Here is a 26434-nt window from a genome sequence, read left to right on the forward strand (position 1 = left end):
GCAGCTTGGGCCTCCGTGACAACATTATTGGCCTCGAGGATGTCAGTTAGTCTATTAGATAGAAATCGAGCATAAAGCTTGCCTATTATTGAGAGGAGGCTGATAGGTCTAAAATTCCCAGGATCCTTTGGATGTCCCTTTTTGTATATCGGAACCACAATTGCGTGTCTCCAACTGTCAGGGATTTTGCCAGATTGATTTATAACGGTAAAAAGAGCGGCTAACAAAGGGGCCCACCAATCCTGATTGGTTTTAATAAATTCAGCAGGGATAAAATCTATGCCGGGTGCCTTACCCCCTTTAAGTTGTTGGATTAATTCAATCACTTCCTCCTTAGAGACTGAATTCCAGGGGGGGAGGGAAGAGAAAGTGACATCCTGCATATCAACCTGAGCTGATTGTATAGTGTCTGGGTCGGTAAAAATGGCTCTGAAATGATCCTCCCAGACCTGAGCTGGAATTGTACAACTGGGTGCTTGGCAGTTGGATCGTAAGGCGCCCGACACAATCTGCCAAAACATTTTTGAATCATTATTCAAGGAGGCATTTAACAGCAGGGACCAGGAGTTTCGTTCAGCTTGGCGTCTTTTTTGGGCTATGAGGGACTTAAGGATATGTTGTTGCTGTTAACAATTTATTAGATTTTTAATTTTTTCCAGAACAATACAAATAGTAAACCCTTCCCAGCCACCTTCCCTCATTCTTTCCCTTTTAGATCTCTCCTTCCTTTCTTCATATTGTCCTGTATTTAAAGAGTAGAGGTTTCATGTCTATAAGTAAAATCATTAAGCAGATTTTTGAAAAATTAATAGTTACATTAAAAATAAAATTAATACTTAATGGGTATGTAAACACTCATAATTATAACTGTGTCACACAGATATAGAATCCTAAAAACCTCAGCTTTCATTCATATATATATATATATATATATATATATATATATATATACATTTCTATATTCTGGGTTGCCTGGTTGGGCCACCCATAGTTATGATTGGGAACACCATTTTGCACATTTTCCCCATAGGGGCAAAAAGTCAGGTTTCCGATCTGCCCCAAATTTTGCAAATAGATATCTATGGTAATTTGCTAGCGGATAGCTATGTTTGATGCATAACAAAGCTTATTATGGGATGGGATTAATTAGCTGCCCATGTAGGGCCACATGGATGGAAGTTAGCATTGTCCTTTGACATATAGGTCTGTGGGAGTGCATAGGCTGTGGTAGATCTTTCTTCTTCTTTGTTAGTGTGAATATTTGAGGGGAAAGTGTGAAAAGGCATGACCAACCATCTGATGCATGAAATATGGATGGAAAGTTGCCAAATTTGCCCAGCTGAGGAAAAAATGGGTTAACTAGCAGTGAGGTCGGTCAAGGATTCGCGGAGATATGAGCTTCCTTTAAAAAAAAACAACAACTTTGTATTGAGGGAAGTTGATTGGAGGCTTCAGAATGTTCGCACTGAGCTGCGGAATGCAATCAGAGGAGGAGGGATTTAAAGGCGCCCTCTGGAGTCCCATGGCAGAACAGCTTAGTCCAGGTCAATCAATCAAAGTGTAAAGCACCCACAATTCCTGGCTAAATCTCTCTTGTTTAATGTTTGCCAGGCAACACTTAAAACAAAAAATCCTTAAAAAAAATAAAGATCCAAGAAGTCAGGCTGTTGACTGATAGGTCCCTGAGCCCTGTGGTTCAACAGACGTGTGTCACTTGCCACACACATGCTGGGCCCTTTGCCCAGGGCGCATTGTGGTTTGAAAAGAGGCTGGCATTATGGTTGAAAAAAAGATTTCCAAGCTTTTGTGTATTCAGTTTAACCAAAACTCACGAACCACCATAGGTTTTGTCACTGATATATTCCTCATTTTAGTGGAGAAAAATTGGGAGCTTTATCTGCTTTAAATAATCAACTCCCTTCCTTCTGAAAGGTCCATGTTCCAGCTAGGAGAAGGAATCACTTCTGCACTCTAAATATCTCCTTGTCCTTCTATTGTCTCTTAGTGTAGTGTCTCTGTGGTGTAGTGGAAGAAGGATGCAGAGGAGTGCAGTTCTGGTACTTTTTTCATAGCACAAGTGCTGATGTCATATGGAATCATATTTAACAGTGTTGTACACTTGGGGCATTGGAGAACAAGCTTGACCTGGCACCTGGGGAGGCTAAGCTCAGGTAGTGACTGGTAAAATGTCACCCAGTGAACTTCATGTCTGATGAGGTCTCCCTTGCCGTTACACTCTCTCACACACTTTTCTACCTATGGATCAACACAGGGGCCTGAATTTTTGGACTTTTCTTGGAGTTTTGTTTATTTATTTGTGATATTTATATACCACTAAATATAATAACATAATAAATGTAATATAATAAAATCCCTAAGAGATGTGGCTACAGGAAGCTGACATGTCAAGTTACTGCAAAGTAAAGAGGATCATAAGATGAACATTTTATAGCACGCTCATTACTTGTCAGTCACCGATTTTTGCAGGTCCTTTTCTCAATGCTGTCCGCCTCCTGGGTGTTTTCCCGTTAAAATAAAAGACCCCAGAAAATTCCGATCTTTCCCTCTACAGTTAAATGTGCCTTCGTTTCCTGCTGTGTGTGTGCAAGGAAAGCAGTGTGATGAAAATGCCCACTGAATGGGCCACATGGTCATTTCCGTTCACCCATCCCAATAGTCTAATGTATTCCTTGCCATTTTTTAAATGAAGTCAGGCCCAGCAACTGAATTGCCTCCCCTCCAGTCCAGAAGAGCTGGAGTGTTTGAAGACTGTTCATTGACTTATTTCTGCACTGTACCACCTATCCTATCTCCCCAATCCCTGCCAAAATCCAAGCTTCCATACATCTGTTGGGCAAAGGATCATGCAAATATTGGCTAAGTTTTGTGGATAGTACTTTAGCTTGTTAGTACATTAAGCTTCTTTAATGTATTACAGAGTTAAGTAAATGTGCTGGAATGCTGATTGGAATTCATCGTAAGCAAAAGCCAAAAACAAAACCCACCTCCCAGATACTTGGAGCAAGCAGCAGCCGCTTGCTACAGTGGATTATTTCCCCCCATTCTCTATAGCTATATTTCTCCATACTTTGCAGTGCAATTCTATGCACATTTACTCAGAAGTAAGTCCCACTATGTTCAATGTGCTTACTCCTAGATAAACTCACATGTAATTGCAGTCCCAATTTCATTTTTCTTTGGTTCCTGAGTAATAACTATGATTTGTTTGAAAGAAACCAATTTCAAACAATAGGTTATGAAGCTGGCTTGTTTAAACAAACTGTTAGCTGTAACCACAGTTTAAAGTTTGGATGAGACAATAAGCTGCAGCTAAAGGAAACTGAAAGCAAGATCTCCTTCTTGTGACTATTTCGCAGGAGAGGGTAGTGCATGACCCAAGGTTCGCCCCGGCTTGTTCTTGTCAAATTAAACCATGGTTTAGCATAACATTTGAACACAGTCAAAGGAAACCATCAAAACACCAGCCTAAGTCCCTAAATGGCAGAAATAGCCCAGCCACACACTAAAAACAGATAGGAAACCTATCATTATACACAATGGGAGTGGAGAATAAAATTTAAAATGGCATCCATGGCAGCTAAGGAGTGCCAAAAGAATCAAAATTAGCTTGGAAACAAGATAGTTTTAACCTTTTTGATGATCTGTAGCTGCTACAGATGCCTTCCCCCCCCCCCCCACCATTTTTTTTACTGAACTTGGATGGGCAGCAGGGCTGCATATGGCATGCAGGCCACGTGTTGCCCATCCCTCGTCTAGATGAACCACTCATACCAAGGGTGCGTTTCTCAGATTTCTGACAATTTCTCACCCTTCTTGCTCTGCAGCCACAGTGCTAATTTGGAGGATTCTCTGTCTTTCAGGAACAAATTTTCAAACTGTACCATAGTTGCATCAGAAAAAGGGGAGTCAGATGGGTCCTGCATTTATATATACAGCACTTTCCCTAATTACTCAAAGTCCCTTGCAGATATTATCTCATTAATTCTTTATGGACTTGTCTTATAGTCTATGATAGGCTGTATTATAGATAGGAGGCTAAAGAAGAACTCAGTTGCTTGCCTGACACCAACCATAAATTCATGGTGAAGCTGAGATTTTTATCAGTAATAAAATTATTATTATTATTATTATTATTATTATTAATAATAATAATTCTTACCTCTCCCCTTGGATCGAGGCAGGGAACAACATTAAATACAAAAATACTATAAGATACAGAAAAATACTAAACTGATCAAAAACATATTAATATATTTATTCAGATCATATTCTTAATTTCAATGCTACATTGTACAATAAAATTTGGCTCAGCAGAATAATGATAAAAAGCATGTGTGCCTTCCACTCCCACCTCTTGTTAGCCTGGTGCCATTATTACAGATGTTAAATGACATCAAAAATATGCTGTTATGAATTACGGGGCTGTATGAGGTGATATTTATTTATTACATTTATATCCCATTTTTTCTCCAAGTTGCTCAAGGCAGCATACATGGTTCTTCCCTCACACCCTCATTTTATCCTCACAATGTCCCAGTGAGACAGATTAGGCTGAGGGATAGTGACAGGCCAGTGTTACCCAGGGAGGTTCATGGCCAAGCAGGGATTTGAACGTGGGTCTCCCCAGTCCTAGTCCAACACTGTAGCCACTGAATAAAAATGTGTGCTTATGAAGCATTAGGGTTAGTATCAGGAGATATTAATATTGGTTGCAGCTTCTATTGGTTCATACTCTCAACCTTTAGGACATATTAATCACTGCAGCTCAAAGATTCATGGTGTTGACGTATAGATTTTGCCTGACATTTTAATGTTGTCTGACTTTGCACTCCATTAATTTCTGCTGAATTAGAAGCAAATATCGCATTAACACAGCAGTACCAAAATCACACCCTCAGGCTTTGCCAGCATGCTACATTTGTAACTTGTCTTCCACCCTCATAAATTACCCTTCAAAAATAAATTATTTTTATGCCTTTTGATGGGCAAATTCACCAATGCAAACGTTTCATGCAGCAAAGTTGCACCATTGTTTAAGGAGCAATGCAAAAGCAAATACTGCCTCTTTAAACAAGGTGGAAACTAGGAGTCCAAAATTGTTATGTGCTCTCTGGAGGCTGAACAACAATGGTGTAAAACAACAACAACGAAAACCCATAAAAACTCCTTCGGCATATTCAAGCATCGCATTGTAAATTCGATCAGAGCTAGGAACAGTGCTTTCTCCCAATGCACCAACATCAGACACACCCTTTTCCTGTTGCTATTTCTAGAGGATATTCCTTTTCCTGTCCTCGCAACCCCTCAATTCAGATGTTCAAACTACATTTAATAAACATGCCTTGAAGAGGAGAGGGATCGTAACAGCAGGACTCATCTCACAAGGATTCTTTTGGATGTCTGCATGAAGCCAATGCACAAACAGCTCTCTCTGAATAATGAAGAGCTCTGGAAGAGCAGAATTCCTGATCACACTGAGAGACTCTCACATGCATAGCGTTGTAGGCTTCGTGCAGGCATTCCACTGAATATGCATTAGTCTACCCACATGCATTCAGTGTACACAATTTGAACATCTGCCTAGTAGGACTATGTGGCTTAGTCTTTGAGATCCTCTTTGAAATAGAACCTGTTCGGATGGTGTGATGGTCCAGATGCTGTAAAGTTTGGTAAGCAGGACTAGAGTTTAACAAAACATTATTAAAATACAATTTGGTTTATTCCCCCCAAACTCTAAATCTGGCAATGCCTAGTGAAAATGAAATAAACATCAAATCAAGATAATCACCTTTTGTTGATGCTGTTTATCAAAGTTATAAAGAGGTACTGATTTTAGAAGGTTTCAATAGTGATGAATCCTTGGATTATAGAGTGAACTAGCATTGTTCTGAGCAACTAGCCAAAACTGATCATAGGCATCATGCTATTTTGCATATGAAACAGGAGCAAACCAAAGTTTGCCACCAAGTGCAGCCAAGCCTACCACCCTGGTAATTTATTTTATTTTAATCATTGAAACAAGTGTGTGTGTAAGAGAGAGGGAGGGAGGGAGAGATGTTTGCGAACATGATTTGATGGATTTGTATGTTACGTTTTTCACTATACACTTAAATCATCATAGGTGAACACCTAAATGCCATAATGGTGCATGGTCTGAAGGCACATGATAACAGCAGACTTACTGAAGCTAAATGGGTCTGTGTCTGGTCAGTGCCCAGGTGGGAGACTATATGGAACCCTATGTATGCCACATTGACTTCTCTTTTGTGGGGGGAAGACAAAATAGAGATTAATTAAATAAAAATAATATGTGAAGTGACCAAGGGCGAGAGTCCCCATCTAGGGCCAGATCACTGCTGCTGTCTGTTCAAGATATGCAAGTATGGAAGGAACAATATTTATGAGTGCAGCAATAAAAATTACCCGTAATGTTATAAAATGGTTCATCACTCCTGCTAATTCTTGGCAACTAGGAAAGAAGCCAAAGCTAACAGATATAATTTATTTCAAAAGTACTGGTGATTTATTACTTCATTAGTATTAGTAAAACCAGTGGCTATGCTAAATGCGCTCTCAGAATACAATTTTGTATGTTAGGTCTGTTATTAATTCAGTGACTACCACACAGCTTCCTCTTTATTCTTTAAGTATTTATCACATTTAGACTTAACTGCTCACCATATCCGTGTATCAGTAGTATGGGGAAATTAATGTACCTTTCCTCTTATCATTTGTGTTCAAATAATACATGCAGTCTTGGCTGCATGTTACAGAGTTTTCCAAAAAGAGAATTACTGGCTTTTCAAGAACTCATGGTCCTTGTACTGGGATAATGATGGCTACATCCTCATATCCATGAAAGACAGCAACTATGGAGTAACAACTGATATCTTCTTCCCAGTTGGCATGACTGGACCATACCATGGGAAGCTTTTTCAGACAGTCTCAAAAGATGACCCACTCCAAATTTTCGCTTTGAGTCAGGTTCCCTCATTTCTTTAAACTCTTCTTGAACATATTCCACAGAGATATCCATGTTAGTTTGTTCTGCAAAAAAATAACAGTTTTGTGGCACCTTGTGATTAACAAATTTATCATGGCACAAGCTTTTGTGGAACAGAATCCACTTCATCAGACTGCTTCCCTGTTGAGTTCTCCTGGGCCTCTTACTGGCATTTAATACCATTGACCATAGTATCCTTCTGGGTTGCCTGGTCAGGGTTGACCAGAGTGGCTTGGTGTTAAGCTGGCTCCTGTTTTGCAGTCCCAAGCAAATAACAGAAGAAGGTTTAGCAAGCCCCTGGTGAGCTTCCATAGACTGGTAGTGGTGGTGGGATAACAGCACATTAAGATTGTGAACTGCTGAGAGATTTTATTATATTCAGCGGTATATAAATGCTGCAAATAAATAAATAAATAAATAAATAAATAAATAAATATCATTGCACGTTTCTAAGTCGTTGTACTGTAACTATGATGTCCTGAACTAGATTCTTAAAATCCAGGGTTATAAAGCCAGCATAGAAGTCCTGGAGGAAGGTAGTAGCAAAACTAGCCAAGCCCTCTCGCCAGTCTCTAAGGCCCTCATTTACCTCGATTGGCTCCTAGTCCAACTTTTTGCTTCTCTCAGAGCTTTGTGTAAAGCATTCGAGATCTGACATACTATCTGCAAACTATCACTAGCATAGTGACCATGTGTCTTACTTTACAGAGGACAGTCCTCTTTTAGAAGAGCTCTCAGAGGACAGTCCTCTGTTTGAAAGACTGCCCGTCCAAGTCCAGTTTAAAGATAAAGAACCAAAAGAAGGAAAAGCAGGTGCCTTGAAGTTGCCTATCAGCGTTAGCACTCGGAAAGCATACTGAGCAGGCAGGTACTACAGGTCACCTGGACACTTTCTTCTCCAGCATGGTGAGATTGTATTTCTGTTTAAGTTATAGTAAACATTTCTAAATTTGCATCTATGCATATCAGTTAGCATATACAGATTTTTATGTAAATCTGTGTCCTCTTATTTGGTGACACATTTTCTCTTTTCTGGCAATGCATAATTGACTAACCAGCAAGTCAGAGATTCCTCATCCCAAACTCTCTGCATTTATTTCCTCTCTTTTGCTTGACACGGATTGCCTCCCCATTTATTGATTTTGGCACCAGACTATATATTGTAATCTCACTAGAATTAAAGGATGAATCTCATTGGCTTGGTGCAGTTGTCAGCCTCAGGCCCACTAGCTAATTGGGTAATGCCTGAAGCTGGCCTAGATATCTATTATCAGTTTGACTTTCTGATGTTCAAAACTACTCTTATTTGTGATTCCTACAAAATAATTTTAAAATTATTTGGAGAGAAAAGCCTTGATTAAAAATTAGTTACCACGATAAAATATTTTGTTAAAAGGTCACTTGTGGTGGATAACCGTGCAAGTGGTTTCATATGGGCAGTACTAAACACAGTGTGGATGTTAAGAAGTTATGGTCCTCATTTATCAAAGGTTTTTAGAGAGCTGGAGTTTGTTGTCAGTGCCTGGTTCCATGTCTGGTTTTGCCTGTTAAGCTTACAAAAAATGTATGGATTTGCACTGACATTCTGGGATGGGAGAATGCGGCTTTAGGAAACTGCTCTGTATGAAAATGGGTGAGGTTCTGACCTTAGGTTTAGCTAGAGGCCTTAGCTAGACCTAAGGTTTATCCTGGGATCGTTCCAGGATCATCCCTGCCTGCTCCCGGGATATCCTGTGTGTCATTTACATGAACAGAGATGATCCCAGGATGAACCTAGGATAAACCTTAGGTCTAGCTCAGGCCTAAATCTGATCTCCAGCTACACAGGTTGGACAATCTTGCCACCACTGCAACATGCCAGAACTCAAGGCCATGTTTGGGTCTCATTAAAACTAAGTCACTACATGGCTCCAGCATTGTTAAATGAGATGAAAATGTAATTTCTAAACACTCCCTGGAAGGAAAATGATAACGATAATGAATTGAAGGTTTTCTGTCAAATTTTGTGCTCAGTAACTCTGGATTATTTTGTTTATCATCCTACAGTGATGTAAGTTACTGTGGAGTTACTTTATGTATAGCTACACAGTGGAGAGCCTGCTACAGCTACGCTCCTTTCTTTGAATTAGATATTTGAAGTATTTCAGATGAAGCTATTCACTTTCTTTCCAAATATTTTGTAACATAATGGTGAAGAAGTGGCTCATCCATTCAGGCAATTAAACTGTTGCATGAGTTGCATGCGAACTTGTGGGTGTGGGAGATGCTGATTTTACTGTGTTAAATCAGAATGATTTCAGTAACAACCTGAGATGGTTTATAAGTCATTCCAGATGTAGACAGACGCTCCCCCCCTTTTTTTTTACAACACAGGGTTTTTTTGTATACAGAAATGTATTCTACAATGTTTACTAGGGCTCAGATCCTATGCTTGCAGAGCAGCCTTAAGCATGTTTACTCAGAAGTAAGGCTCACTGAATTCAATGGTAAGAGTAAGTGTGCTTAGGATTTCAGCCTTAAACAAGGCCCATGGAAATAAATGTATAACTGATACTAAAATGGAACTCAGTAGTTTCTGTGATTGGAATGGAACATTGGAACCTGTTTACAGAATGTGACAACATTAAAAAGACCAAATAGTATCCAGTGTGTCAAACACTATTGGATCAAGGTTTCATTTCTTGGGTTGGAACCAGACAGAATCAAAACAAGGGCAGAGACAATGAAAGAAAACTTGATCACAGACGGAGAAATATTTAAAGTCAGCATTTGGGCAGAAGCAAAACTGGGGGTTTGACATATATAAATATAAAATTGAAGTATGTAGAAAAGGCCCACATTAGGACATAGTAGGTGGTGAAGTGACCGGGCTGAATATTGATCTGTGAACTGACTGGGTTGCTGTAATCTGTAGCATTGGAAAATACTGTTTGGTTCAGTTCCAGTGTGTGTGTGCGTGGATTTATTTGGGAAGAAATATGTGTGTTAGGGCTGCTGCTGATTAATTCTTTCCACTTCCTATTGAATGTACATATTTGACTCTTGTCTTCTCAAATAGTTGCAATCTAACACTTTTAATTCCTTTGTTTATTTAGATAGGAAGCCCACCCTAATCAAGAGGCAGAGATAGGGTTGCAATAATCACAGACATAAAAGACAAAAGATGGATTCCTTTGTCCTGAAGGCTCATGTTCTAAAAAAAAGAAAAGAAAAAAGAACTGTAACAAGAGATTTCTTGTGAACATGTCAGAATCTGTAATATATTTGGAGTTAACAACTCATGTAATCTATGTGGCCTATTTGAATGATTTGCCAACTTGAATGTCAGCGGACATTTGGAGAAGGGCTGCTTTCAAGTGATAGTTTTGAGATAAGCCGTTTTTGTTCAGATCTGCGCTTTTCTTCGAGTAGCATTGTCCAGTTTAGAACAAAGAGTCTCTTTGTGGGCATGTAACTAGCAGCTTGTTGCCACTGGATACCTGATCAGTTTATCACAAAGCTTGTATACATGGTACTGATATCAGTACATGCACAGGTATTTTTTCTTTTAAAAGGTTACCCTCTTACATTAATTTCACACAGTCTCCTGTTGTTTTTGTGTGTGCTCAAACTGCAGGTGTGATGGCTGGGTTCAATATGAGTGGTGATCTCAGGAAGCCTGCATCGGATATACCTCTTGGATCTCTGTGTGCCATTGGCATTTCGTAAGTCCCTTGAAAAGAAAGATGGGGGACGGGGAAACACGCCTCCTATTAACTTACTTTTTGTCATGTGTGTATCCCCGTAGCTGTGATAAATCCATATAATATTCCAGTCATCATCTGACAAATCAAATCTTTGCAACTGTTCAAGTAATCATCCATTGCCACCTTCAGCCTGGACAGCTCAGCAATGAGATTAATTAATTGATACTCCCCTCCCCTTCTTCTACTCTTTCACTCAGTCTCTGATTTAGAGGATTTATAAGGTTTCCAGAATGATCAGGCTGTTCTGGGGCTGATATAAATCGTAAAAACAATGAAAAATCTTTCTCCTCTAGTGAGAAAAATACCCATGAGCAATATAAAATGAACAAGCTGGGCCTTTAACTTACATCCACTGCAAATCCCTAGATAAATTCCACAGTAAATTGATTTTAAGAAGAATTCTTAAATTAAAGAAGCCTATTGGATGTGAATTTATAATAAATAGGACACACTGATATTTGTAAGATATTTTTCACTTTAGTTTACAGATAAATGATTTTATTTGTAGCCAGAAATTGTGGCACAACAGTTAAAAGATGTTGGCAACATTCCTAGAAGTAATCTCTCACTGGATAGCTACCTCCCAGTTCAGTAGTTAAGTACCTGATGTTTTGTTGGCTTAGAGAAGTCAGAGGCAATCATTCTGCAGCTTACAGTGCATAATGGTGCAAAGAAGACTGTGTTCCTTAATCAAATAATTAGACTGATGAGCCAGAAAATAGCTTTAGGCGAACTTTGGAGTTTAGTCCAGGTTGGATTAAAAAGAAAAAAGAAAAGAAAGGACTCTTCTCCATATGTGTATTTATTTATTGATAATACATTTACTGCTTAATATAATAAAATATCTAAGCAGTTTACATATAAATATTAAAAATCACATTTAAAAGACACTGTTAAAAGAATAAAACAATAAAAGAAACATAAGAAACTGTAAGATAGAGCAGCATATGATTAATTACAAGCCAAAGAAAGCCTAGGTGAGCAAGAGCATTTTCAAGAGGCATTTAAAACAAACCACATTTTCAGCCTCCCAAACTGCACAGGGGAGGGTTTTCCAAGGCGTGGGAGCCACCACCAAGATGGTTCACCTTCGAGATATTTAATGGTGACATTCTTTTGGTCATGGAACGGCCAGCATGCCTGGATATAGGTAGGGATGGCAGTCTGATAGATATTTAGTCCCAAGATGTCAACAACACAACCTTGAACATGGTTCAGTAGCTAATAGGCAACACAGGTGTTAAGTGAACATAGCTGGGTATCCCAGTGGTACGCTACCTGCCATTCTATACTAGCTGCTGCTTCTGAACAAGCCAAAAGGGCAGTCCCACATAGAGTGCATTGCAGCAGTAATCTAGTTGTGAACTTACCAATTCATGAACCACATTGGCTAGGCTATCCCTATCCAGGAATAGCAGTTACACTAACAAAAGTTGGTGATGGGTGCTCTCAGCCACTGGGGTCTCCTGTCTCTCTAGTAATAAAGATGGATATAGGACCACCCTCAAACTCCAGACCTATTCCTTCAGAGGAGATTTATTTATTTATTACATTTTTATACTGCCCAATAGCTGAAGCTCTCTGGGCAGTTTAACGTGACCCCATCCAGAACAAGTAAACCATTTCTTTTCGCTTTCAGCTCCTCCTTCCTGTTCTGTTGTTTGTTTTTTCTTTGCAACCAATGGAAGGGAAATTATGTGTGCCAACTCCAGGGCCTCTCCTGATCTGCCCACAACATACCTCCCCTTCTTGCCTCTACCTGTGTCAGAGCTCTGTAGAAGCAAGAGCCTCAGAGATTTCCATGGAGGCTGGAGACGTTGGTCTCCCTCTCTGATCATCCCAGGGACCAGAGTATTGCAACCATAAGGAGGTTCATGGATGGAAAGTTTGTTGTTCCCTAGTTCCTCCAGAAGCAACCTGCGTCCGTTCCCATTATTCAAGAAGGCTCCCTGACCTTCTAGACAGGCTTTACAGGGCAGCAGGTGGTTTGCAAAGGGGATTGGAAACTTTCCATTTGTGAATTTTTCTTAAGTTAACTTATATTAGGATCCAAGCTGATATCTTCAGTACTGATCCCACAACATGAGATTGTTTATGAAACAAGTAGTTTATTCTCAGAGTATAGAGCAAGGGAGAATGCTTTACTATCATTGATTGTTTACTAATGTGAAGGGGGGTGTTATACTGTGAAGCAATAGATGCCTAAATATGTTTTTTTTTAATGGTTTATGGTCCTCATCTGCTTAAGACTATTTTTTAAATTGTTTTCAGGTGGTTTCTATATATAGTCTTTGTATTTTTGCTGGGAGCCATTTGTACCCGGGAATCACTCCGCTATGATTTTATGATAGCAGAAAAGGTAACAAACTAAAGTTGTCTAAATACATAAAACTGGGTGTCTTTCAGCATTGAAAGTGTATTATTTAAACTTACTTTTAAGGGAAAGTATGGGATTTTTGTGCTCAGGAGCAAAAATGGTTTGGCACTATGTGGTTTGGTTTGGCACTATGTGAATGAACCCTGGGCTCATGCGCTACCTCTACCTCTCCCCTCTTATCATCTGATTTCCTAACTTAATTCTGATTTCGGGACAAATCATAGTTTGCCATTTTATCCAAATGAGACCAGATCAAGTATGGTTTATCCAAGCCATAGTTTTATGGGTTCAGATGTAACACCAAACAGTTAAATCAGATGTGAGAGTGGAAATTACCTTGGAGAAGGGATGTCGGTTATGTCTGAAATAATCCACTGAAGATGGTTATGTGTTTCTGTGTCAAAGAAATTCCAAACTTTGCTCACATTATCTATACAGAACAAACAGTATGAATTAATTCACATGTGGTTACTTTTCTTTATTTATTTTATTTTCAAGTTTCAGGAAACTGGAATTTGGGGGCAAGCAAATCAATTCTTGTAAACCACTCAGAGAGCTTCAGCTATTGAGCTGTATAGAAATGTAATAACTAAGCACTTGGGATTTTAAGGGCATGTGGAGGAAGGGATATGAAAATTAGAAGAAGGCAACAAGTGTTTCTGAAATATTCATGACTATCCATATTTTAAGTGCTACATAGAGCACTTAAAATATTTTGTATTCTAAAACCAGAATTAGAGTTATAGAGAGTGCGTAGCTAGCACTGTAAACAGCAGCCCTCTGTCTCTCACCCTTTCTCCCTCCTGCAACATTTAGCAGTAATACAAAATCTCTTGTGGGATATTATTGCACTGCAAGTTTCTGCAGCCCTTCTCCACTTGTCTGCTGCTTCCAGGACAGAAAAACACAGGCCGCAATGCTGTCATGTCACACAGTGGGCCTGTTCACACATCATGATAAATCATGCTGAGAATAAGCTCCGGTGGATTGGTTGTTCACTTGCTAATCCACATTACTCCCAACAGACCATGAGGTGCTCTGTGGCTTGCCCCTTAGTCCTCCCGCCCGCTCCCTGCCTATTTCACAGGGACCTTTGTTGCACAACTCCTCTCATATTCACACATTCCCTACTTACCCACTCCCCCACCACCATTCACTGTCCCTTTACTGAGAAATTATGTTAACCTTTTTTAAAAAAACATTTTTCAGTCCTTCGCAAGTGCACATATGGGTTTGTAATTCCCCCCCAGTCCTTCGCAAGTGTGCAAGTACACAGATTCATCATTGGCTATTTGCATTCTTCACTAGTTTAGTTGTTAGTACATTCGGCCAGCAGATGGATACCCGCCATTCTTTGTTTTGAAATGCTACTTGTCAGTTTCCTCCTTCACTTTTGCTTTTCTCTTGATAGCGAACTCAAAAAGCAGCCGCTGAATGAGACAGAGCTTTAGGGGTGGGTGTGATTATTGCAGGAGTATGTGTGCCTATTTACAAAACAACTGCCCTAAGAAAGCATGTAAATAAAATACGACAATACGCATTGAAGCATTCCTGTAAATTTGTACACATGCAAGGGACTGGAAAAAATCAAATCCATTTGCACGCTTGTGAAGCACTGAAAAAACGTGGGGGAATGGTTGCGAATATGTTAAGGACAATCCCAAGTGTCATTTCAGTATCAGTGGAGGGACAGACAGCATTGTCGAGAAAGGAGCAGGCAGTACTAATCAGCATCAGTTATTGCCAAGCAGCTCTGTAGCCCATGCTGACAAGTCACTCACAAGCCACACTGCTGGGTTCACATGTCAGGACAATTTGTTGATTTTGTAAGGCAAATGTAGTATATCATCAGCTGTAGTAGGTATCTTTATGCTCCAAGCCTTAAAGATATTACAGTATATTCTGTGTATTGCAGAACTCCCATTATCCTAAAGATCAAAATAGCCATTTGCACAACACAAAGTGTGGAAATTGCTGCCTTAAAATAATAATTTTAGCTCTAGCCAAAATGGAAGTTCTGGACTTCCTTCCTGAAAACCCCTCTCTAACCTTCCCATGGAAATTGATTTGAGTGGCTTACATTCTCCTACAGAACTCTGTATTACTACATCTTAATATAATCCCTCCCTTAAGAGCTTTGGGAGCCAAAGTAGGCCAATATCCCCAACAGTAAATGTTCTATATTGTTAAATGTGTCCCATTCCTTAGTTAGAACTGCAAACCAAATTAAAATGACTAAACAATCACGTTGACTCTCTTTGAGAAAGCAAATCTTGCACTTCCATTTTTATCCCACCGTGACTGGAATAAAAGTAAGAGGATTATTAAATGCTAGACATTCCATGGTCTCGAATATGTATGAACCCCGTTCGTAGCTATGGAGTCTCACGTATGAAAGGTTTCTTTTTGTTTTTCATGCTAGTTATTGTGATTGGAATGATACGAATACTTAATTGAACTTAAAGTCTAGGGTAGACTTCCCTAACCTGGTGTCTTCCAGATGTTTTGGATTACAGTTCCCACTAGCCCCAGCCAACAAGACCAATGGTCAAGGATGATGGAAGTTGTAGTCCAAAACATCTGGAGGGCAGCAGGTAAGGAAGACTGTTCTAGGGATACATGCTCTGTTATATTAGAGGTACAATTGAGCAAGTTACCCATATGTGTACAAGAATGGCTTTTTAAGTCCCCATTTTGGAAACCACTTTCCTAATTTAAATCTTATTATGCTGAAAGGCTGTCTGTTGCCATTTTCCCTGTTCTTGCTGCAGGGGGGAAAATCCAAATACATCTTTCAATTTATGGTAGAGAGAAAAAGGTCCAGGAAACATGAACTGGATTTATAGGGAGAGAATTTCAGCTTAGATTCATAAACCTATTCGGTCATAATTGGCAAAGAACAGTAGCATTTTATACATTGTTTTAATTTTGGAAACCAACTGTCTGCATGTGTTTTAAATATATTTCAGCATTCAGTCTAATAATATTTTCAGGAACAGTCTACCTTACCTATGGGCTCTCAGGCCTTTGCAAGATCAGGCTATATCCCAGGCTGATACCCGGGATCGCCCCTGTGCATCCAGTTGACGCACAGGGGATCCCGGGCTCAGGGAGGGATCAACCCTCCCTGGCCCGGGATATAGCCTACCTCTTTAAGCCCGATTCTTTCCACAGTCTCGGGCTGAGCCCGAGACCGCGAGCATGTAGCCTGTTCTGCAGCTTTTCCCGGCTCCACGCAATTACTCATGCGTAGCTGGGAGATGCTGCGCACGGGGTGCAGTGCTCCCCAGAACCGCTGTGCCCATTGGGGGCAGGGTGGGGGGAGCGAGGAACTCTATTTCTTTTTTTAAAAAACACTTACCTTTTGTTGTTCTTGCGCTCCTGCACAGCCAGGCCTTTAAATCTAAAAAAAAATGGCAGACGCGACGGGTCTTTTCTTTAGCTCATCGCACCTGACATGTAGACTAGGGCAACAGCATTGCGGGCTCTCCTCTCCTCTCGCCCAGATTTTAAGGTAGGCCTCAGTGTTAGAAGACTCACTCTACCCAACATACCTCTAGACAGCTTTGTGTCCTCATCACTTTAATTTGTTTTGTATTTTTTTAAAAAAAAATTTTTTTTTTACAGATGTGCTAGTTCATCAGTTTCTCAGGCCTGATAAACTATGCTAAAAGTTCCCTCTAGCATGTCTTTCAGATCACCAGGGCTTCAGTAAACACCTTGGTCCTATTGCTGATACAGGCCTGGAAAAATAGGGTGATTGTCAGGCATTTGGAAAGGTGCTTTGCATGGCTGGTGGGCTGCCTTTGGCTTCTGAGTCACAAGTTATTAACTGTAATTGTCAATTTTAATCTTGCCCTTCCTCCAAGAATTTCAGCAGAGCATTCTTCCGTTTTATTGCACAACAACCTCGTAAGTTAGGTTAGGTTGAGAAATCATAACTGGCTCAATGTGAAACCCTTACATCACATTGCATGCCTGCTGTATGGAATTATATTAACTCCGTAGATAGCTCACTGTTCTTGATGGATATCTTTTGCTTTGTCAGGCAGGATCATTTTTCCTGCCCCGGTTCATACTGGGTTTTGGGCTAGCAAACAAGCCTTGTTGCCATTATGGCCCCATTCAGAAGACACCTTAAACCATGGTTTTAACCATGGTGGTTAAGCCAGAAAGCCAGGCCATGTTCACAAGACACTTTAACCATGGCTTTAACCACAGTGAATAAAGCCTTTTGCTTTATTCACCATGGCTAAGCCATGGTTTAAGGTGTCTTCTGAACACAGCCTGGCTTTCTGGCTTAACCACCATGGTTAAAGCCATGGTTAAAAGGTGTCTTTTGAACAGGACCAGTGTGTATTTAACAGATTCAGTAGAGAAGAAGCAATTGTAGCTGATACTTTTAATGAGAAGGGAGAACACAAGCCATATGGAAAACTCTAGTTTAAATTTGGTTTTTGGGAAAACAAATACTCAGCAAATTCTTTTAGAAGGAAAGTTTGAATCCATCCTTATGTATCATGAAATGCAGGAAACAGGAGGCAAGAGTTCTCTTTATATTTTGTGCAATACAAAGTTCTGATGATGTAATGAAGGGATTAAAACACAGTTTGTTGTTGGCAGAATTACACATCACTGGTCTTGTGTGAAATAATTCTATTTAAAAAAAATGATGACAGTATATTTGTCATTTATACTTAAAGAAACATTTATCCTCATTTTCAGTTTTATTATAAGTGGTGGTGGTGGGGATAAGGCTATGAAGTAATTAAATGTGAGAGATCAAACTAGAATTAAGAATTCCTTGTGAAGAATTTGTCCTCATTACAGTTTTTGTGTACTTTTGACCATCTCAATGAAAAGACTCCTTCCACCCAAGTCGTGAACTGAATGTCAAGTGGCTCTTTCAAATACGGGCATTTTGGGTAACTAAAATGATATGCAAAGCTTGAGACAATCAACTGTTTGTTTTCCAGTGTATTATTATAATTGGTAGCAATGCTATTTTCAAACTAGTTGTTTATAGGGTTGAATATTTACCCAATTAAAACGTATTTCCTAATCCACCCACCCCTTTCTTTGTACTGTTATCTGTTAGCAACACAGTGTTGTTATATAGGAAGAAAAAAAGCTTGCTTTGATTTGGGGGGGGCAGGGTTACAGCCTTTGAAATTCTTCATAAATTTTAAGTCATCTTCCTTGTGCTTCAGACTGCTTTTAGAGAAAAGATAAAACACAGGCTTTAAGCACTCTTACTAGGAAGAAAGCCCTGTTGAACACAATGAGAATTAATTCTGAGTAAGCATATATTGCATATTTAGAATACCTCATGTTTTCTTGAGAAATATAATTCAATCATCATCATCATCATCATCATCATCTGCATTCTAGCTTGCATTTAGAAACTGAAGATGTAGCAAGATAGCATGAAGACCAGTATGTGATCCCCAGATAATGGTACCAATAGAGCACCATTTGCTATTCCCATGTAAGTGCACTGCTTAGTGGATTGCCGTAAGAGGTTGCTCCAAGCAACAGGCGAACATAACAGGTTAGAGTTCCTGATCCAAACCTAATGCCACACAGGGTTAATGAATAGCTATGCCTACCTGGCATCCTCCCTTTTCCTTTCCCTATCCCTAACAGCAACTTCTATCAGTGCTTTATTCTGGTCATGTAAACCAAAATTGATCCCCAAGTGATCTTGTCCTATGTATGTTTAATCACTTCAACCTTCCTCCATTTCCCCATCATTTGACCCAGTAAAATAGCAGATCTGTGGTTAAACACGTATGAGGAGCAGCAACAAGGGTAATAGTACCCAGAAGTAGCAGTAATTTTGGTGGGGTTGAGATAAGTTTGTTTGCTATGAAGCACCGACTGTTGGGCTGGTACTTGGTCAAATCTCATTTGTCTTCTGTACAAGCTTGCTTTGTCCACCTTCTTAATATATTTTTGGGTCTTCATATGTCTTAATCATGCAGAATGGAACTCTAAGCTGAGGGATGCAGTTAATGTTATAGGAACCCACCCAACCGCCCAGAAAATCCATAAAGAAACAGTGCTAGCTTTGTTTTGTTTTGTTTTGTTAGTATGCATAAAAATGTTTAAGTGGACTAACAGATCAAAAGGTGGAAACTGGAACTGCTCAAAGGAATAACACTGTAATCCTGTGCTTGGTAATAAGACGAAGGGGGTGTCTTCACAGAGTTTTTCCTGCAGCTTGGCTATGTTGTGAGGTCCTTGGTGACACATGATGTCGTGGCCAGCGTGCTCCCAACCAGCTGCTTCCAGCTGGAAAAGCTGCAGTATCGTATTGTCCTTTTCCTCTGTTCCTTTTAGTTAAAGCGGCTCCCTGGTGCTTGATCTGCAATGTGCCCCAGTGTCTCCACATTAAATCCTGGGTGTGCCTGTGACCTGGCTGTGACATGGGCTGGCCCTTCCTCTATTCACTCCTTTAGTGTTCCCACTGAGAGACATCTATGTGCTTCCTGTGTTAATTAACTCTGGGACTTGTTAATTCGCTTCTCTGATGTGTTGTTAGCTCCAGAACTGTGCATACTGCAGAGAATAAGAACACTGCGCACTCCTTCTGTGCTTGTGAAGATAAGGCCCAACTGAACTCAGTGGGACTTACTTCCAAGTAAATGTGCATAGGATTGGACTGTAAAGTTGTTATGTTTTGATGCTATTTGAAAAGAAAATGATTTGTACGTTTAAGACAGGAAGATAAGAATACAATTCACTTAGTGCTCATCTTGTGTAAGCCCTTCTGAAGTTAAACAGGAGCTGCTTTTCAAATCTTCCATTCCAAGATCATTCACTGCATTATGTTATTTGGAACATGCCTTAGAAGAACATTTGATTTAAATGGAAAATTTGATCTGGTTTTACTCTGTGTAAAAAATAAAATAATAATATTGATTTTCTCTACTAGACAAATGGGATTGTCTTCCAGCTATCGGGATGCTTTTAAGCTTGTGTGTCTTTTCCTGTTTGATGAAAAGTCTGCATAAGTGCATTTTCCTGAACTCTGTTCAGGCTTTGTTCCAGTATGTAAGTGGAATCAAATATCTTATGCTCCACTGCATTTCCTGTAAGCAGTACAGGTTTCTTCTTAAATTGCTTCTAAGTGGAACTTTTTCCATGGGATTGCTTCACTCTGTTCATAGGTCATATGTGCTGTGCAAAGCAAATTAAAGTGCATACTTTCACATTGTTAATTAGAGTTGCCATATCCACCAGGATGTTTTCCTAGGCAAGCTCCGCTGAAATGCCACTTTAAAAAAAAGTGTTCCTGAGCAGCTGCCATTCATTTCAGTGAACAGAAGAGATTCTCGGTGGATTTAGACCATTATTTTGGAGTTTGCATTTCTGAATGATCCCAAGCACTTTTACTTAGCAGTAATTATACCCTGTATATATGTGTTACAGTTCAAGCATTCAAAGCTTTGCATGTTCCTTAATCCTTATGCCAGCCTTGTATGGTACACCATTATCCTTATAAGACTGATGAGAGCTGAGGCTGACAAAATAGCTGCTCATCCTAGGCTCCCTAGAAGAAATTGTGGCTGAGGTGACATTTGGACACTAGACTACCCATCTCACAATCTTAGCTGCTATACCACACCAGCCCCTTTGCAAAGGCTTTGCGACTGATTACCAGTGACATAGTGGAGTCAGGGCTCACAGGGTCAAAGCACTGGGAGATTTTGATTAGCAGGTGTGACAATGTCATCTGCCACACCCACCCCACTTCAGGAATCCCTGTTTCTTCTGAGTTTAGCTGCCATCCTCAGAGTATCTGGGGTGGAAATGTTTTCCCCACCCCCAGTAACAATATATTGTTGTAAGCTATCTTGGTTGTAATGCAAAGTCTTTTGTGGGGGCTTGGTATTGAATGAATAATTAAAACCCATTTGCTTTACAAAAGGCATATAATACAGGGAGATGAATCAATACAGCTGTCAGCATTTTGCTATTGTCCTTGGAGGCATGGCTGTGTGGACTGTCTTGATGAGCATGTGTACTTGAAATTTCCCACTATACGCTGCTGTTTCTGTTAAATGTATTTTCGAAGTATGTGTGTTTAGGATTGCAGCATTAACCATGAAACACACTAATTTTTGTTCTGTTTTTTTTAGGTGTCCTTGGTGGGTTTCTTATTCTTACTTGGTTTGTACATTTCATCTTTAGCATCTTGTATGGGAGGTCTCTATGGAGCACCTAGAATCCTTCAGTGCATTGCCCAAGAGAAAGTCATACCAGTTCTTGCATTTCTTGGACAAGGGGTTAGTAATCAAGGCAAATAGATTTATCTGCCTTTCCTTTTTAGTACACAAAAGCTCAGACATATATACCTTTGGTTTATCAGATCTGTTTTGCCAGAATAGTAGCTGCCTGATAACTGAGATTCTAGAGGCGAAGTGATATTTGAATCTCCAGTCATTCTGAATAGGAAATACTGTAATGTTCTAAATTCTGTTTTAGAAAAAGAAAAGAAAAAATAGGCTCCCCAAACACGAACTTTATTTGGAATGGACTTTCATCCCACACTGTTAGTACCTCATCTAGTACATCTCAACATACATCTGTTTGGCTACCATCATCACCATTTTTTTACAGTGCCTGTAGTATCTTATGTACTCCTAAGGACTTAAGAACATTAGAAGTGCCATGGTGGATCAGACTAAGGGTCCATCTTGTCCAGCACTCCTATTTGCCAAATAATAAGCAAGGCCTTTTATTGAGTGCCACTGTTCCTTTTCTTTTCTTTTCAAGAGGAAAGGCCTAGAGAGTCCCTCTTCTCTCTCAAAAAGTTGGACCTCAAACATTCTCTATATCAAAGACACCATTAAACTTCTAAATCTGATGCAGAGCAGTGTTTCTTTTTGATTAGACAAATACATGTGTTGTTCTTCCCTGGGCATGTCTACACCAGCCCTTTATCCCTGGATTGTCCCAGGATCGTTCCTGTGCATCCAAATGCCACACAGGGGATCCTGGGAGCAGGCAGGGACGATCCCTCCATTTTCCTGGGATAAACCTTAGGTGTAGAAAGGGCCCGTATGCATATGTTCAGTTTAATTCACACACAATGGCTCAGATCAGATGTAAAGAAAACCATGACTTCCCACTAAGGGAACAAGCTGCAGTGAATCTCATGTTTACTTGCTTATCCCTACCCTCTCCTCTTTTACATTCATGAGGAGGTGATTGAAAGCTTCCACTTTTGATGTTAGGCTAACTAAAAATTATGCAATCTAGTAAGACTGTCAGGTAATTTGGTTATACATACATGGAGTGGGACAGTGGCTCAGTTCAGAAGTTGAAGAGAAACTATAATTCCCTGCAACTATGGTTCTCCTTTGGTGCTCCTTCTTTCTTTCTCATCTTTTGCACCTGCGAGGAGCAAAAACTTTAGTTTTGATCGTATGTTAATACCTGTTCCCTATGATGTCTGAATCTGGGGAACTGTACTTTGTTTAAACTATGATCAACAAGTAAACGCCAGGATCAAACTGTGATTTTAGATCCCAATTTGACTCCTATGTTCAGATGGGGAATTGTGGCTTGGATATAGGCTAAGGAAAAGTACGGCCTGAGAACTAGGAGGTTGTTCTAAAGTCTTCATGAAAAAAGTGGGTTTTGAGGAGGGGTTTGAAGGAAGTAAAAGAGGTGGCATCACACATGTGCTCTTGAAGTTACAAGCATAGTGGGTGGTGAAGAAATGGCCAGAGGGAAAAATGTAGTATAGCTTTAGCCTTTTCAGGCTTGGGGCCCACTTTAGTCCAAGCATGCAATGTGTGACCCACTTATTTCTTCTTTCTTTTTTCTCTTTCTTTTTTACCATATTTGTGTGTGGTGGTAGTGCTATTTGTGGCCTTCAGGTCAACTGTAACCCACTTTTGAATCTCTACCCATAAGTTGAAGACCAATGCTTTAAAATAAGTTAAGAATCAAAGGAAAAAGTTCTTCTATTCTTATATGCACCACCTTGAGAATTTCTCATTATGATTCTTTGCCCAAACTATGCCCTACACCAGTTTGTTCTCTTTCAATCTTTATTTTTAAGATCTCCATGTTCCTATTTTAATAAAGAGAGTAGTGTGTTGTTTTATGATGCTGTCTAGTTCCTTTTAAACTGTACCATCTGTCACCTATCTTAATAAGTCTCATTCTTTCTAAGAACACCGCTATTTTTATACCTACAAGAATATGTGCAGGAAAATACCCTTTTCTATTAACATCTAACTATAGAGGGAAAGAAACAAAATGAGAGCTCCCCCCTCCCCATCTGAATATGTTTAATACAAAACATTTGCAAAGAAAACAATAGTTTGGGAAAGATCTTTCACAGGGGTGTATTTGCCATTGAAATGACCCTACCCAATTTATGGAGAATGGAACCATCCCTATGTGGGCTTATGCGGAATGACAGATACTATTCATTCCCCTTCCCTCTGATCTTCCATAACAGTTCCTCTTCCAACAAGGCCAGTCAAATAGCTTACTACAAAGTATGAGGTGGGCAAAAGAGGCAGATTTCCATATGTACAACGTTATCTGGAAACATTATACGTCAAATTACTGCACATATATAACACAAATGAGTATTTCTCTTGCTCCTAATACAGAAAGGACCAAACAAAACTCCAGTGGCTGCAATCTGTTTAACAAGCCTTATCACCATGGCTTTTGTTTTCATTGGCCAAGTGAATGTTCTTGCTCCAATAGTCACCATAAACTTCATGCTTACATATATTGCGGTGGACTACTCCTATTTCTCTGTCTCCATGAGCTACAATCTTCAGCAGAAATCCAAAGGGATGCGGAGAGAGGATTCTAGGGTTGTGCTAGGCTGTTCCCGGCCTTTAATACTTGATAGACAGTCCTGTTATGGATCAGATGGAATAGGTCAAGGGAGATCGGATGGCACCTTGCTTGAATTCACGAAGGATATGGACCATCTTTTTAGACCTCTCGGTAAAGATCCAAGGACTGGTTCTGAATCAAAAGAAAAGGACAAGGACTGTGGCCAACTGGTCAAGCAGAGAAGGCAAAGGAAAGCAGCCAAAGAAACATTACAAGACAGCTTTCTCTTGGATGTTGATAATAACATTGCTCAGGACATTCTCAGTAATAACCTGGAATCCAGTGATAGAAATATGCAGAGCTTTTCAGAGCCAAGTTACCAGGAAGAAGAGGATGCATCTTCATCTGCAGCTATAGAAACCAAGCCGAAGCACGACCGAAGTGTAGACCACCATTTTGATGAGATACAGAAAACTCCCAGTCCAAAAATAGAAGGTAAAAAGTTTATAGGCACAATGAAATTTATACATTTTAAAATGAAGAATCTTGCTGGTTCCCTCCTGTAGACAAAGCTAGGGATCAGTTTTATATGGTCAGTCTATCGTCCCTAGAAACAATCTTTCCCCCCTTTTTTTCTTATTTTTTTACAAGCAAGCATAGAGTCTGTTTCAATGACTTACAGGGGATTCTAATCTAATTTGCCTATGGAAAAGCAGCCCAGATATAATTAAGTGCAGGAATATTTACTACAGCATTCCATCCAGTGGTCTACATATGCATCCTCCATACATTCAGCAGTGTGAGGTGTGTGTGTGTGTGTTTTTTTAATGACCTGGGAAGGAATGATTTCCAAATGTTAACACCATGAACATCGAATTGAAGTCCTCCCCACTCTGTACATGCACAAATGGCTGTGGTGTTCTTCATCAGGTAACTCCAGCTACAGTTTAAAAATGGAATCTAGTTTGTTGCATGCTCCCCACTTCTAAAATGTTACCTTCTGTAAAATTGTAATATAAAAGGGACTTAAGGTATATAATATTCAGTAGACAAAGTAAGTAAAAATTCTCCTTACTTAAACATTTTTACAGTGGGCTGCTGGTATTTTGAACATAGATAAATTCCAAATTCTGCAATCAGAATACATACATATTGGTCCCTGGTCGATAGCTGGTTCGCCACTGTGTGAACAGAGCGCTGGACTAGATGGACCCTTGGTCTGATCCAGCATGGCCCTTCTCGTGTTCTTATCATGTAAGTTTTTTTTTTTAAAAAAAAGAGCCAATATTTACATGTAGCGTAGTATCTGCTTCTTGCACAACTGATATTTTCAAATAATTTGGATGAGGATGAAGAGTTTAGAAAGGAGGAGGGCTAGAGTGTGGAGCAGGCCAGACATGTTAATAAGGTTGTATAAGTAGTATATTTATGTTTTTCTGAAGCCTTAGAGCGCGGCAGCCCCCTGCTACAATATATGAGGACACTACTCTTTGCCTTGATTGGCCAGAAAGGAATACAAACTCTGAACTCTGCTTGATAGCGGAACAGTTCCTACCTGAGTCTCTCTAAACCTTTCATCTGGTGGAACTGACACTGAATAAGCCTTTGGTTTCAACCACGGTCTTAATCAGCAACCTCTCCCTGTAGATGTTTGCTTCTTAAAACAGAATATCTGAGGGCTTTCACACTGGGTGTAAAGCCCTTGAAGTTGCTAGAAAATGTCAGAACAAAATACCTGGATTCTCTGGCAGCAATAGGGTTTTTAGGGTGGAAGAAACACTACAGCTGGGATTTAACATCTGAGAGGAGGAGCAAAGAAGGCAGAATCATGGCCAACAATTATTAGGATGCCCTACATTTCTTTGTTTAGCAGGGGGTATCTGCAGTCGGAGCTGGTTTCCTTCACACATGCTCAAATGCCTAGGAATCTATCTGTGATGGCTATACTGTTTCTCTTCTACTGCAGATTTAAGTATAAAGCCACAAAGCCAAGAATTAGAAATCCAGAAAATGCCAACATCCTTCTATTCCAAACTCTGTGATCATTGGGTTTCCCTCGTCGGGGTGAGTCACTTTTCAGTATTTCATACATTTCTTTAGGATGGTAGGCAAGTGGTGACAAATGTTGTTAAAATATCCATAGATATATTTGAAACCTCATGGCAAAGGCTACATTATACTGTATAGCAGGGGTTCTGAATATGAAGCATGTAACCTGTGGAGAAAGGGGAGGGATGGTAGGTCAGAAACCTAGAAATAGCAAACGGCAAGGCTGTTTGGAATGAGAACATGTCAGGGCATTATGTGATATTATCCGAGAGCTACTGTGACCTAGAACGTTTTGTTGTTTATTCGTTCAGTCACCTCCTAATAGCCCAGCCAGTCAAGGCACAACATTACTAACAGCCTATCCATAGATTGGGTAAGATGGAACCATATGGAGTTGTTTCCAGATATGGCTAAAAGGTTTAA

At 39.8% G+C, this 26434-nt stretch overlaps 1 protein-coding gene across 1 annotated transcript in view; it reads left to right on the forward strand.

Annotated features, from left to right (window-relative positions):
- SLC12A8 (solute carrier family 12 member 8) overlaps positions 1-26434 on the forward strand; it is a 60642-nt gene that overhangs the window by 28958 nt on the left and 5250 nt on the right. Inside the window, exons 6-10 of the mRNA XM_063116661.1 lie at positions 10641-10728; positions 13042-13129; positions 21292-21438; positions 23785-24457; positions 25929-26026. Coding sequence (XP_062972731.1) covers positions 10641-10728; positions 13042-13129; positions 21292-21438; positions 23785-24457; positions 25929-26026 — 1094 coding nt within the window. The remainder of the gene's footprint in view (positions 1-10640; positions 10729-13041; positions 13130-21291; positions 21439-23784; positions 24458-25928; positions 26027-26434) is intronic.

The sequence above is a fragment of the Elgaria multicarinata genome, chromosome 2 (assembly GCF_023053635.1).
Source record: "Elgaria multicarinata webbii isolate HBS135686 ecotype San Diego chromosome 2, rElgMul1.1.pri, whole genome shotgun sequence".
Taxonomy (NCBI): domain Eukaryota; kingdom Metazoa; phylum Chordata; class Lepidosauria; order Squamata; family Anguidae; genus Elgaria; species Elgaria multicarinata.